At 38.6% G+C, this 13,960-nt stretch overlaps 1 protein-coding gene across 1 annotated transcript; it reads left to right on the forward strand.

Annotated features, from left to right (window-relative positions):
• The first annotated feature begins 6,645 nt into the window (after positions 1-6,645).
• Positions 6,646-11,394, forward strand: LOC102825961 (serine/arginine-rich splicing factor 3-like). The gene is made up of 5 exons (XM_006860413.1): positions 6,646-6,853; positions 8,462-8,596; positions 10,862-10,900; positions 11,075-11,161; positions 11,332-11,394. Exons 1-5 carry the CDS (start codon positions 6,648-6,650, stop codon positions 11,357-11,359), a joined length of 495 nt encoding a protein of 164 aa, XP_006860475.1. The 5' UTR covers positions 6,646-6,647; the 3' UTR covers positions 11,360-11,394.
• The last annotated feature ends 2,566 nt before the right edge of the window (positions 11,395-13,960 follow it).

A 13,960-nucleotide genomic window follows, 5' to 3' on the forward strand; every position in this document is an offset into this window, starting at 1 on the left:
GATTCATACTTCACAGTCTGTCTGCTCTAGGACCAAATCTGGACAAGTGTGGGATGGCAGAGTGTCTAGGGAAGTGTGGGGAGAGTAGCAATGAGAGCTTACATGTATTACTTATTTTAATGAACTTTGATTTATTGGGTTAGGTGTTGGACTGCTAACCTCAAGGTTAGCAGTTCAAATCCATCAGCTGCTTCTCCCGAAGATGATGAGGCTATCTGTTCAAATAAAGATTTACCAGTTCAGAAACCCTATGTAGGACCGATATGAGTTGGATTGGACTCCAAGACAGTGGATTTTCAGTACTATGTACCAAGCTGGGCTTAGTTACCCAGGAAGACAGAGATTCTATGGCTGGCAGGGGAGGGATTTGGGAACAAGCTGGGAACTAGTCTGTATTTTCTGATACATTAAATGTAAAATGGTCTGTAATCTATGAAATGCTATCTACTATTATGACATCAATAGTAACATAATTGTTCTTTTTCTCCATTCGGTCCTTCTCTCTGATCCTTGTTCTATTTTAATGGAAAATTTCAAACATACTAAAAGTAGATAGAGAATACTGAACTCCTGTACTCAGTATCCAGCTTCAATAATTATCAGCTCAGAGCTCACTTTGTGTCAGTTGCAGCCCCAATTTGTTTTCCCCAACCCCATTTTACATTGACACAATTCTAGAGCATCCTTCCATCTGCTAGTACTTCAGTGTTTATCTCTAAAAGATGTTATTGTTAGAGGTTGTTAAGTAGGCTCAAATTTATATGCACGTAGGCTCTAACCTATTCACAACAGAATAAAACACTGCCAGGTCTTATATCTTCCTCACAATTGTTGTCAAGTTTGATCCCTTTGCTGCTGCCACTGTGTCAATCCATGTCATTAGGGTCTTCCTCTTTTTCATTAGTCCTTCAATTTACCAAGCATGATGCTCTTCTCTAGGGACTAGTCCTTCCAGATAATATGTCCAAACTATGAGAGACGAAATCTCTTGAAGTATCTTCATTCCTACTTCTAAGGAGCAATCCATACTGAAGTATTTTAAATCCTCTTCACTTCCAGCAAGCTAGGTTGTATCATCAGCACACTGCAGGTTGTTAATGAGTCTTCCTTCAATCCTAATGCCACATTCTCCTTCATATAATCCAGCTTTTCAAACTATTTGCTCAGCATACAGATTGAATAAATATGGTGAAAGGATACAATCCTGACACACACCTTTTCTGATTTTAAACCATGCAGTATCCCTTTGTGCTGTTTAACGACTGCCTCCTGGTCTATGTACAGGTATGTTGTTGTTGTTAAGTGCCTTCGAGTTAGTTCCAACTTGTAGAAACCCTATATAGGGTTTCCAAGGAGCAGTTGGTGAGTTTGAACTTCTGACTTTGAGGCTCAAACTGACCTTGCAGTCCATTGCTTTATCCCACAGTGTCACACCATTTACTGGTATGTTGTTGTTGTTGTTAAGTGCCGTCGAGTCGGTTCCGACCCATAGCGACCCTGTACAGGGTTTCTGAGACTGTATCGCTGTTTATGTTATTGCAAAAAGGTATTTACAATGAATAAATTGTTCTTGAAAAATTCTGCCATGAGATTTCCCCCATTGTTTCTATCATCACCAAGGCCATATTTTTCAACTACTTGTCCTTACTCTGTTTCCAACTTTCACATTCTAATTACCAGTAATTATCAATGCATCTTCATTACATGTTTGATCAATTTCAGACTGAAGAAGTTGGTTAGAATTTTTCAATTTTATCTTTATCATCACTGACTTTAGTGTTTGGTATACAAATTTGAAAATAGTGGTATTAATTTGTTTTCCTTGTAGGTATAAGAATATTATCCTATCACAGACATCATTGTACTTCAAAATAGATCTTGAAAATCTCTTTTCGAGGATGTATGTGATACTATTTTTCAATTTGTCATTCCTGGCATAGCAAACCATGTGATTGTCTGATTTAAAATGGCAAATACCAGTCCATTTCAGCTCACTGATGCCTAGGATATGCATCTTTATGAGATTCGTTCCATTTTGACAATGTCCAATTTCATACACTCCACATTCTGATTACGGATGGAAGCAGCTTGTTGTTGTTAAGTGTTGTGGTTACTGGGAGAAGCTGGTGGGTTTTAATGGCCGACCTTGTGGATAGCAGTCCAGTGTTTATCCTACAATGCCATATAAGGGCTCCAGTGGAAACAGATAAAAGGAAATAAAATTAGAGGCAAAGCTTAGACTGAGGAGGGAGCAAAAAAGGAGAGAAAACTTAAGAAGAAAAGGCAAAAAGTTTCATTAGAAACCCCACCAGGTACCCCTTCACCTGCCACAGGATGGAACCTCCCATCTTAAGGCCAGTACAAGGCCTGGGTCAACAACTGTAGTTTCAATTTTCTGTCTCTCTTTGTAATTTTTTTCCTCATAAAGGACAAATAGGATAAGTACTTGACCAAGAGGTTGGTTTGAACCTCAAGATTGGCGACTCGAACTCACCAGCTACTCCTCCGAAATCCTATACAGGGTCACTATAAGTAGGAAATGACTGAAAAGCAGTTAAAAACAATAAGGGAAAAGACTTTAAAAGAAACAGCCAGGAGAGATAAAACATAGGGAAATGATTGATTTATCTTTCAGCGTTGAGGAAGCATTGTTGGTTTTCCTGGAATTGGTTCTCAGAGACCTATGTTTAACAGAAAGAAACCTTGCTCAGTGCTATGCTAGCTTCGTGATCTTTGGTATGTTTGAGTCCACTGTTGTAAATGATTAAAAATACTCATTAGTCATTTGTTGCCTTTTTCTTTCTTTTTTTGAGAACAGATGAAAATATATTTTAGCAGTAAATCTAGTGTGACTAAGAGAGTGGGGTGGCTAAGTTTGGGAGGACAAGAGACATATTTCCTTAGATGAACTTAGGAGAGGGAGATCTTGGGGATTTTTCTAACATAATTGCAATATTTCTCACTTTAGAGTTAATTATTTTATTCACTCATCTTCCTGGGCAAAGTGGAAAAATAGAGAAAGATGTATGAATGGCTCACAGCATCTTTTCACTCCCGGTAACTACTGTGGCTTTAGACAGGCAGGGCAAAGGCATCCGGAAAAAGACCGTTGGTGTCATTGCTGGCATTTCTGTTTGTGGGTCCATAATTTAAATTTAGTCTTCAGAAACTTCCTTTTCCTGTTATTTGCTAAAGGTGATTGTTTCTAGGTGGCCCAAACGGTCTCATTTGCTGGTGAGTTTCTGTTACGCATTTTAAGAATCTTCGATATTGACACCAACCGTCTCTGCCGCGTCTTGCTGGTTGGGTCAGAGGCGGGAAACCTGTAGGACAAATTTTCGAGTCAAGCGTTTCCCTGTCTGGGACCTGGGCACAATTTGATTACCAGCTCACAAATAGTTCCTGATCTTGAGAACAACTCTGAACTCCGTTTGTAAAAGCGAATATTTTAGTTCCAGTCTAAACGTTCACAAGAATGAATGGATTCCTCTAACCACTGTATTTTTTTTTAGAATCAAATAACTATTTTACTGTTTGGGAGTCACGGTAAGGGTGTTGTTTATTAAACCGCAGTCTCTTTGGATATGATGACGAGGGGATGGAAAGTAATTTGAAATCAGGCGAGAGAAATTAACACCCGAGGAGTTCCAGGCTGGCGATGACGAGAGCGCGCAAGTGCACGCTTCCAAAGCCTAGGCGACTCGTCCGGCGCGCGGTCCCGGCAACAGCGGCTCCAGCTGCGTTGTAACTGCTACGTCATGATCTCTTTCGCTCTCATTGGTTGATCTTATCCAATCATGTGACCTCAGCCTGGCATATAAATAAGGGCGAGGAGACGTCGGTAGTCCGCCATTTCGTGAACGCCGGGTAAGCCTAAGCTTCTTCTGTGGCCTGTCGGAGGCGAACGAGAAGATCCATTCGCGTGTGTGATTTTAAGCCTCTGCGTTTCTAACGTGATATTTCGGTAAGAAACTGGAGACAAAAAGAGTGAAATAGGAAGCTGTATTTAATTGTCGGGAGGTGGGGCCAGGCCCAATGGCGGCGCCAGATCGAAACAAAGAGGCGCCGCCGCCATTTTGTGACGTTCTGCACGGGGTGGTGGCGGAGGCTCCCGGCCCATCTGAGACCTTTTCCTGGCTTGGGTGTGGAGGTGCTTATTCCCCTTCGTAGTCAGGGAGCCTGGGTGGTGCTTTGTGCGTGAGTTGTTACCAACGCGGAGCGAGTAACCGGATAAAGTACCGCGCCGCGGCCTTTCAATTTATGGCGCCTTTTTTTGGTGGGGGGGGGAGGGCTCCTTTTTTGGAGAAAGATGAGGCTTTCTGCTCCCGTGAAGATTTACATCCTCGGAAACCCTGTACAGGGTCGCTATGAGACGGAACCGACTCCACGGCACATCACCACCTCCTTAGGTTTTTTTCCCCTCCGGTCACTAGTTAGCACCGGGCCTTTAGCTATCTTCCTATTGGTATTTCACCTCGCCTTTCTCAAAGGTTCCAGGCCATCAGCATCCCTTTCGTGTTTATTTTAACCGCGTTTCACCGGCCGAACTTCAAAAATGAAGCCTGAGGGTGATCTTAGAGCGAGCAGCTTTGTTCTCTTGCAGCTTCTTCCCATGACTCCGTGGGCCCGAAACTGGTCACGATAGCTTGTTTGTTTTTTAAAATCAGTTCACTCAGTGGTTTCCATTCCCGGCTTGGGGTTCAGGGTGGAGTCTGGGTCAGTAGTCGGTGTCTGGCGGGCTTTTTTATTAAGCAACTAGAGAGCGAGCGGAAGGCGATGTTTGTGGAAAGGCTGGCCTGTAATTGAAACCGATCAACCAGTCGATTAACTTCCGGGCCATGAGGGACATTGGTAATTTGATGATTTTTATGGAGGCAGCGACAAACCCAGAACAGGAAATGAACCATTTTAAAAGTGTATACGCAGTGGTATTTGGTCCATCCCACAATGTTGTGCAACTGTTGACTATTTCCAGAACGTTTTCATCTCCCCAAAGGGGAGAGACCCTGTCCCCCTTGCCCCTTCCCAGACCGTGTTGTCTCCGCTTGAATTCCGACTCAAGCCGACTCCATGTGTGTGAACTGCTCTGACGTTTTCCGTACTGTGATCCTTTGGAAGGTTATTGCTGCCAGGCCTGTGTTGCTAAGGCTCCTCTGAGAAGGTTCGAACAGCCAACCTTTTGGGTTAGTCACCGAGAGCTTTAGCCTTTAACTGTGAGCCTCCCAGGGACGGACGCCTTCAAGGCCGGCCAGAAACCACCATTTGCTTTCTGTCTCCGGATGAACTATATGGGAGACGTTATTTAGTTACAGAAATGGAATCTTACACTATGGGAGATGTGCGGCTTTCAGTAGTTTATTTCAAATTCAGCGACGTTGAAGCTTTTGTTTTGAGGGGGGAGGGTATTCCAAAAGGTTTGTGGAAAATGGAATTAAAAGATACGCGATTTTTATTTTTGCCTCTCCCCTATAATTGTAGAATATTTCATTATGTATATTTCATTTTGATTATCCATATATTGAGGGACTTTTGGCTGTTAGGAATAGTGCCATGTGCATGTACGTATATGTGTATATATAGTTACTGAAGTCCTGGTGTGGCGCTGTGGGTTAATGCGCTTGGCTGTAAAGTCGGTTTGAACTGCAAGGTTAGCGGTTCATGCTCATCAGCCACTCCTCGGAAACCCTATACAGTGTCACTGTGGGTCAGAAACGACTCGACAGCACACAACATACGGTTATTAAAACCAATATTTTCACAGGAAAGTTTCTGTGACATTCCAAGGATTTTTTTTTTTAAGATATAAAATGCTTGGCACGGATTTCTAGCTTATGAAAGCAGATTTGTATCATTTATCTGATGGGTTAGCATTAATTTTCTTACTTTCTTACATGTTTGCCCTCCCACCCCCTTTTTCCTCCCATTAACGTTTTTGCATTCCAAGTCACTGCTTGGAAACCCTCTAGAGGGTCGCTATGGGTGGGAACCTTCTCCAGGGCACTTAACAACAACATAGTACATACATCTGTTAGAGTTAAATTCATTTAGCTGTTTTCTGTCTGACAAATTGGTGTACTCTAGAGCAGTTTATATTTTTCTATCACTTTGTTTGGGGGTTAAATGAGATAACTGGTGGTTAAGCCCTTAAGTGCCTAGAGAGTAGTAAATGTGCCTCCAGTGTTTGCTTCTCAGGTAGGCCCCCCCACCATTTTTGTGTACTGGGTTCCTGGTTTTGGTGGGGGTGTGTGAGGTGGTTTGAATAACAAAAGATTGAGGGGGCATGGATGTTGCAACTGTTTTTTTTTTTTTTTAGTTAATTTTATGGTAAAATATAAGAGGGGCTTCAAAAGTTCATGGGCGAATGGAATTAAAACATAGTGAGATTTTTTTCCCATGAACTTTTTGAAGCCCTTTATATAATGAAATGGTTGATTCAATATTTTTTGTGCACAATTTAGTGACATTTCATATAAGGAGGGGTGTCATACATTTGTTCTGTTAGTGACTACATGTTTTTAGCATGTATCAACTTCTTACCCTTTTATGGATTGTTTCAAAGGTAATAAACGTTTCCAGATATTTGGTTGCTTGTATAGGGTATATGGGTTAATATGTAATATTTTGGGTCCATTTTTATCATTACAGAAATGCATCGTGATTCCTGTCCTTTAGACTGCAAGGTTTATGTAGGCAATCTTGGAAACAATGGCAACAAGACTGAATTGGAACGTGCTTTTGGATATTATGGCCCCCTCCGAAGTGTGTGGGTTGCTAGAAACCCTCCCGGCTTTGCTTTTGTTGAATTTGAAGATCCTCGGGATGCAGCTGATGCTGTTCGAGAGCTAGATGGAAGGTAATTAAAAAAAAAAAGAAAACTACATATTTTGTCTGCTGTAGATTTTTTTTTTTTGCTGTGTGTATCATCAATCAAAGTTTCTGTAACCTATTAAAAAAAAAGCTTAAGTAAATTTTAGTGGAAATATGTAGGCAGTAAGTTTTACTCAGCTGGCAATTGAAGAAAGTTCCTAAGACCAATAATGTCGGATCTAAGTTTTTGTTGGGTTTTAAGTAACTTGGAGAGAATAGCAGCATCCTGGCCAGGCCAGGAGGTGTTGATAATGGTAGCTGTATGATGGTTCGTTCCACAAGGATTATTTATGTTTGAAATATTTAATCCAGGAAATGTGAGTTTATTCTCTCTTACCTTTGTTTATAATATCCTGTTGGCTCAATTATTAGCTGACTGATTGTATAAGTGTGGCTTTGTGTAGGATAAGCACTGGACTGCTAACTACAAGGTCAGCTGTTCAGACTTACCAGCTGCCCACTCAAACCCTATACAGGGTTGCTATGAGTCCTAACAGCACAGAACAAGTTTTACTCTAGGACATAACATCTTTTCTGGCATTTGAAAATCATTGGGTTCCAAGTAACCCAGGAAAACTGATAATCTTTCAGAATTTTATGTCCTGAAGTGGACAGATGGCCCTAAATGGATCTTTTATGTGCTATATTACTTTTTTTTTTTTAAGATTTGATGGTTGGCTAGAAATGTATGAAATATCATTGTTGATACAAACAAATGGACTCCTGGTATGGCACTGTAGGATTAGTATTAGACTATGGACTAAAAGGTCATTGGTTCAAACCTACCAGCTGCTCTTTGGAAATCCTATTACAGGGTCGCCACGTCTTGGAAACAACTCAACAGAGCTGAACAGCAACTACATAATACAAATTGCAGAAAAGGGCAATTTTCCTAAATTTAAGGTTGTGTACCAGTAGAAGAATGGAGGTGTTGGGATTACTCCCTTTTTAGTGTTTCCAGCCATTTTTTTTAAAATTCAAGTATTGTAGGTTGAAGTTAATACTAGGTCTATATGGTTCAGAACCTGGTCTATGAGGATTGGGGAGGCAACACAAATACAGTGGAGTATAAGATGTGTAACTGAAATAATTGAGACTGAAGGGAGTGTGTGAACTAGGTCAAGGATGAGGTTTTAAATTTACACTTAAATAGCACCTAAATCAACAAATTAGCATTTAGCTTATTTTACAGTAACTTGAAAAACAAAACACTGTTACCCATCATAATAAAGAGTAGGACAAATTTGCAGTATTTAATAAAACTATTGAACCATTTTCCTTTAATATGAGTTAAAATTTGTAGGGGGAAGAATGTACATTGAGCCCCCTAATTAAACTGACTCTAACATAACTCATAAAATACAAGGAAACTGTTTTCTATTTTTGTGAATTGTTATTAAGTGCCGACATTGATTTCCGACCCATAGTGACCCTGTATAGGGTTTCCAACATTGTTTTTTATGAAGAGGATGATTATTCATGAGTCCAAATTGACTTGAAGACAGCTGGCAACACATTTAGATGTGTTGTTTGCTATACATTGGAAAGTTTGCATTGTTTACTAAATTGAAATTTTATAATTTACCTTCCTAAGAACATTGTGTGGCTGCCGTGTAAGAGTGGAATTGTCAAATGGTGAAAAAAGAAGCCGGAATCGTGGTCCACCTCCCTCTTGGGGACGTCGCCCTCGGGATGATTATCGTAGAAGAAGTCCTCCACCTCGTCGCAGGTACTTGAGAGATAGTGTTTAAAGGTATTGGTATAATGGAGTAGCTAATAGGAGCCAGGTATTTCTCAAAGTATGTTGATGGGTTTTTAGCTTAATATTGTGAAGAATCAGAGGTTTTTATGAAACATTGTGCTGGGCAGTAGTTTTTGGGGTATGTGAGTTGTGCTGAGTGTTGGCTTTGTCTTTTAGATCACTATTCATGTTGGTAGTTAGTAACTTCTATCTTGGATCTATCTTCTAGTTCATCTTCTAGTTGCATCTTTCTAAGTCTTCCCTTATACTTCAATTTAGGCCTTTTTCCATTTCTTGACTCCATAATGACAAACATTACATTCAATTCTAGTTCTTCACAAAAAAGTGTTTTCTACTATTAGCATGATTGTAATATTTATCAAACAGACAGCTGTTTTAATGTTACAACTGATAAAGTAGAAATCATTCTGAAACTAAAGTCACTGACCAAAAAAGGGGACTTAAAAAATGAAGTAATCCCAGTCATCTATTCTTCAAACCAAAATAGGAGAGAATTCAGTTTTTTGCTTTTGTTTTTTGGTGTTTTTGTTTTTTGTTTTTTTTGGTAATTGAAAATGGCATCATTCTTGGACCAGGCAGTACTGTCTGGGTTCTAACTCCACATTTCCTCAAACCTCCAAAAATAGTTTTCTACAGGACTGAATTTACCTCTTACAGGTGAGTGCAGTCCTAGGAGAAAGGAGTTCACAATCTTACCCCTTTTGCTATTTTGAAAAACAAAACAACACACTGTTGCCCATCATAATAAAGAGTATTTGTTAGCTAATAGATGGTTGTACTGATGGCTTGTTTTTTTTTTTTTTTCATTTTTTTTGTGCTTTTTGGTCCATCTATTAATAAAAATGAACCCCGTTACAGAGTCACCATCATGTCTCTTCTCACCACCCTCTGAGTCTGCATTAGCCAGTCAACTACCCCTTTCAGCGTCATGTGACCAGCGCGCCCCATTCAGCTTGGCTGGTGTCGTTTCACATGACCCAGGCATGGCCAGTCGCCAGGTTGCACCGCCCTTTGGTTCCCGAGCATGCTGTTTTCTCTCAGCCTTCTCTCCAACCTTAACCAAATCGGCAGCAGCCACCTCGACCGCCCACACATTCCTGGCCAATCAGCTCAGCTGTTTATTTACCAAATGTCTTCACAACAACTACAGCAGCAGCCTTCGGCTAACAAAAAAGCAGGAAAAATCCACAACACCCCCTTCGCCAACCAACTAAATCCAACGCAACATCTGGCAAAACCTTTTCAGCAAATTCTTCCTGGCCGTCAGTCCGGCAGCCTCACCTCACCATTTCTAGCTTGTTGAAACCCAAAACTAGTAAGTTTTTCCTGCTTATACAGTTTACTGCTGGTTAAAATAAGGAGTAAGCGGCTTAAAGTAATTCTATTTTCTGGATCAAAGGCTGGCTGTGCATAATTGAATGGTAACGTACATATATATTGCTTGAATAAAACTTTTAAGGGTGATAGGGAACTCATAATGTAACTAGTCATTCAAGTGGAATTTATTTGCATGTGTGAGATGCCAAACTAAATTTTAATATATCTAACATTTAGCTTTTCCTTTCTAGCAAAAAATTGTTGAATCCTTATCACCTTTAAATGGTTTTACTAACAGTTTTCAAAATTTAAAAACAATTTTTGGGGTGAAGTGGGCCAACCTTAAGGTAATTTTGTAAGTCTAAACACACTCTTAAATGTGACGATCACAATTGCAGTTCTAATGTAGCACTTTAATGGCATCGATATTTACACCTAGCGCGTTATCACCAAATTACACTATCCACCCGGTACCTAAGTCTTGTCATGGACTTCTGGGTTTGCATGGGTTCCAAATACTGGTTTATGGTACTGTTTTGGAACTATTTGTGGGACTACATTTTTGTGTGGTGTTTGGGTAGTGAAGTTAGTTTGACATGAAGTTTTGCATTGGACAGATCTGCTGTGAAGCGTTCTTGGTTAAAGTGAATTCATGGTTGGATACCTGCTTTTTTCCACTTGAGCTTTTTATTCCTTGATCTTTCTGTGCCTTTTTAATTTTTTCTTTTCTTTCTTTTTGGTTTTGGGTGTTTTTTTTTTTTTGGTTCTGGTTTTTGTTTTGAGTTTTTTTTGACGGTGGGTGCCAGTTCTTCGGCACATTCACTGGGCCCAACAGTGAAATTGAAAAGTTGGGAAATGCCTCACGCCATCAGTAGTAATTGATAAGTAGCCTAATTTTTCTGTTTCTGCTTTTAGATCTCCAAGGAGGAGAAGCTTCTCTCGCAGCCGGAGCAGGTACTAACTGATGTTCTTTTAGGGGCCAGATACTCAAAAATTAGTGTTGTCTCTGTTGTTTCAAATGACAGGGTTAATGGTAACATCTTAAACTAATGGGGAATTGAGTGTAGTTTGTACATTTTTGTTGTGTGTGATTATTACACTTGCCCTAATGTTTCATGTCTTGTTTAGGTCCCTTTCTAGAGACAGGAGAAGAGAGAGATCACTGTCTCGGGAGAGAAATCATAAGCCATCCCGATCCTTCTCTAGGTCTCGTAGGTAAGTAGATTTTGAGTGACTTAAACTGTTAAAGACCTTGCATATTTTAAATATGGAAATCAGACATGTCTTCCAAGACATTTTGATAATTTTACCTCAAAAAGAACTTTAACACATCCTTAATAGAGGTATAAATTTTTTACTAATCACCTTTTTTTTGTTTTTTTAAGCCGATCTAGGTCAAATGAAAGGAAATAGAAGATTGTTTGCAAGAAGAGTAGTGGTGTACAGGAAATAACTTCATTTGATGGGAATATGTACAGAAAATTCAAGTTTTGTTTGAGACGTCAGAAGCCTGGTGCATTTTTAAGATGTTTAGCTGTTCGAATTTGTTTGTCTCTTGTAACAGTGACACATGAAGATGTAATTCTCTATGGTTTGAAATGGATCATATGAGGCATGTAATAAACAAGAATTTATTACTTTACAATGTCCCCTTAAGCAAAATTGAATTTGCTTTGAACTTTGAGTCTTGCCTAGACTCATAATAAACCTCCAAATCTTGCCCAGCTAAAGTGTGATGTTTTAATATTACAAAAATAAATCTGACAAAAATTGAACTAAGAATAATTTCTATTCATAGCTGGGATATAGGATGCAGCTGTAGTCCATAAGCAGTCTTTAAAAGCTAAGAATGTAAGCAGCAGATGAAAGTAACAGCTGTACCGTGAAGCTAGGTTAGAGGTTTTAAAAATATTAAGTCTTCACAATGTGCAGAAATTGCCCAGTTGGTGTAGAATCTAATAGATTAGTTTTTCACTTTTGCTTTAGGTCATAAATTTCGTATATGATTGCTGTATATGAAAAGTTGTAACATCGTTTATTTGGAAATTTGAGACTTCAAGATACCTATGCCAGTTTAAGGGTACATTGTAGAGCTGGACTTTTTTGAGTTAACTGTGCAAGATTTTTTTTCATGATGTCATTTTGTATTATGTTTTGTGAGAATCCTTGGGATTAAAGTTTTGGTTTATAAATTGTTGTTTAACTTGAAAGCCTGTTTTTCCTTGCAAATCACAATCTGAGCTTGGTATCAAGTCCAGGTATAACATTCCTATTGGAAGCCATACTTATATTTTCTTGTAAAATGCTATTGAAGTAATAAAATATTAGCTTAATTGTAATATAGTCACTTGAATCCACTGCTACCACAGTTCTTCTTGTCCCATGAAAAAGTTGGTTATTTAATTCTTAACAAATGATTTGAGAGGGCACTATGGATTAGTTGTCACCCAAGTGACAGTTCAGGTCCATCATCACTCAAGTGACCATCACCATTTCAAAGTATTAGCAACCTCCAGTACATTGTAACAGTAAAGTTGGCCCGTAAAAAGTCTTTTTATCATTAGCATGAAGATTTTTTCAAAGTTTCAAAATTTGCTTTCATTTCATATAATTTGAAGTATTGCATGGAAACTAAATTGTCCATCATGATGTAAAATTTCACATGGTTCAAATGTAACAATGAAGAATAAATATGGAGGCATGCCTAATTTTCCTTTTAGAATTAGGAGCTGTAATATAAAATTTGTGTGCAACTAGATTAAATCATAATGCAACAGTCTTGTGGCTTAGTTTTCTTAAATGTGCTCTTTAAAGATAGTTTTGACTTTGTCTTTAATATGAAAAAGTCATTGCATTGTAAGGATTTTTAAACAAGTGAAATTTTAAGTGCTTCTCTTAATATTCCATGCAAATTTTAGTGAGGAAAAAATTTGTGTCAGGTTCAGTATGAACCTTGTTATAGTTGCACAGGCTTGCCAGGGAGATGCTATTTATTGAGAGCTTTGTCTTTTTGAACTTTTTTGTCATGATGTTTTTCCATAGCCTAAACACTCATTTTAAGGAAAAGTCAAGACAATGATACAAGAGCTTTTTCTGTAGTGTACAAATTAGTTTTGCATAAAAAGGACTCAGTTATGCAACATTGAAAGCCAAGCTCTCAAGTATGCTTATCTCAATATTAAAGTTCATTTGGGGATGGCTTTTTGCTCTAATGTGTTAAAAACAAAAAGTGAAAACAAGTTAGCCAGTGAGTTTATTATGAGACCAGTTTTACCATCAACCATATGGCCTGTTGGTTTATGTGTCTATTCCTTTTAGTAGATTATGGTTTCTGGATGGGAAGTACCCCCTTTTAATAGATTATAGTATCTGGATGAGAAATCCTGACTGCTTTTTTTATTGTAGTGTTCTGTCTCATTTTACTCTAGTACTTACCAAAATGATGGTTTATCTTAACAATTTCAATCATATACACATTCTGATTCCAGACCCACTGACTAGATTTCCAGGGTAGTTTTAGCCCTGCGTGATTTGGAAGAGATAACTCCAGGTGATAAGTGAAATCACTGGTGTATTTTGTTTTAATGTGCTTGTATTTTCAGAATTCTGAAAATTATTTAGTAGTCCAGTCTAGTTGGTAAATGTGTATATCTTTTGTGTATTTTTTTTGTACTTCTAGACTGTTGCCTTCTGGTTTTTTTTTTTTTTTTTTAAAGAACATCTAAGATTTTTATAATTAAAAAGTAGCTGAAGTTAAACTTGGGTTGGAGTATAATTTTATCAGAACAAATGTAGTGTTCTAGGTTTTATATAGCCACAGAAATGCTTCATCTTGTATTAAGAGTACACTTTTGTGAGGATCTGAAGAGGGGAGGGGTCACTTACTGTGTTTTGATAACCCTGCCTTATTCTCGGAATGAATTTAATAGCAGAAATTCAAGATAGGATATTATATTCAACGTTTAGTTAACCTAGTTAACTATAGCCAAAATACTCCAACTAATGCATAAAGAC

The sequence above is a fragment of the Chrysochloris asiatica genome, unplaced genomic scaffold (genome assembly GCF_000296735.1).
Source record: "Chrysochloris asiatica unplaced genomic scaffold, ChrAsi1.0 scaffold00038, whole genome shotgun sequence".
NCBI lineage: Eukaryota > Metazoa > Chordata > Mammalia > Afrosoricida > Chrysochloridae > Chrysochloris > Chrysochloris asiatica.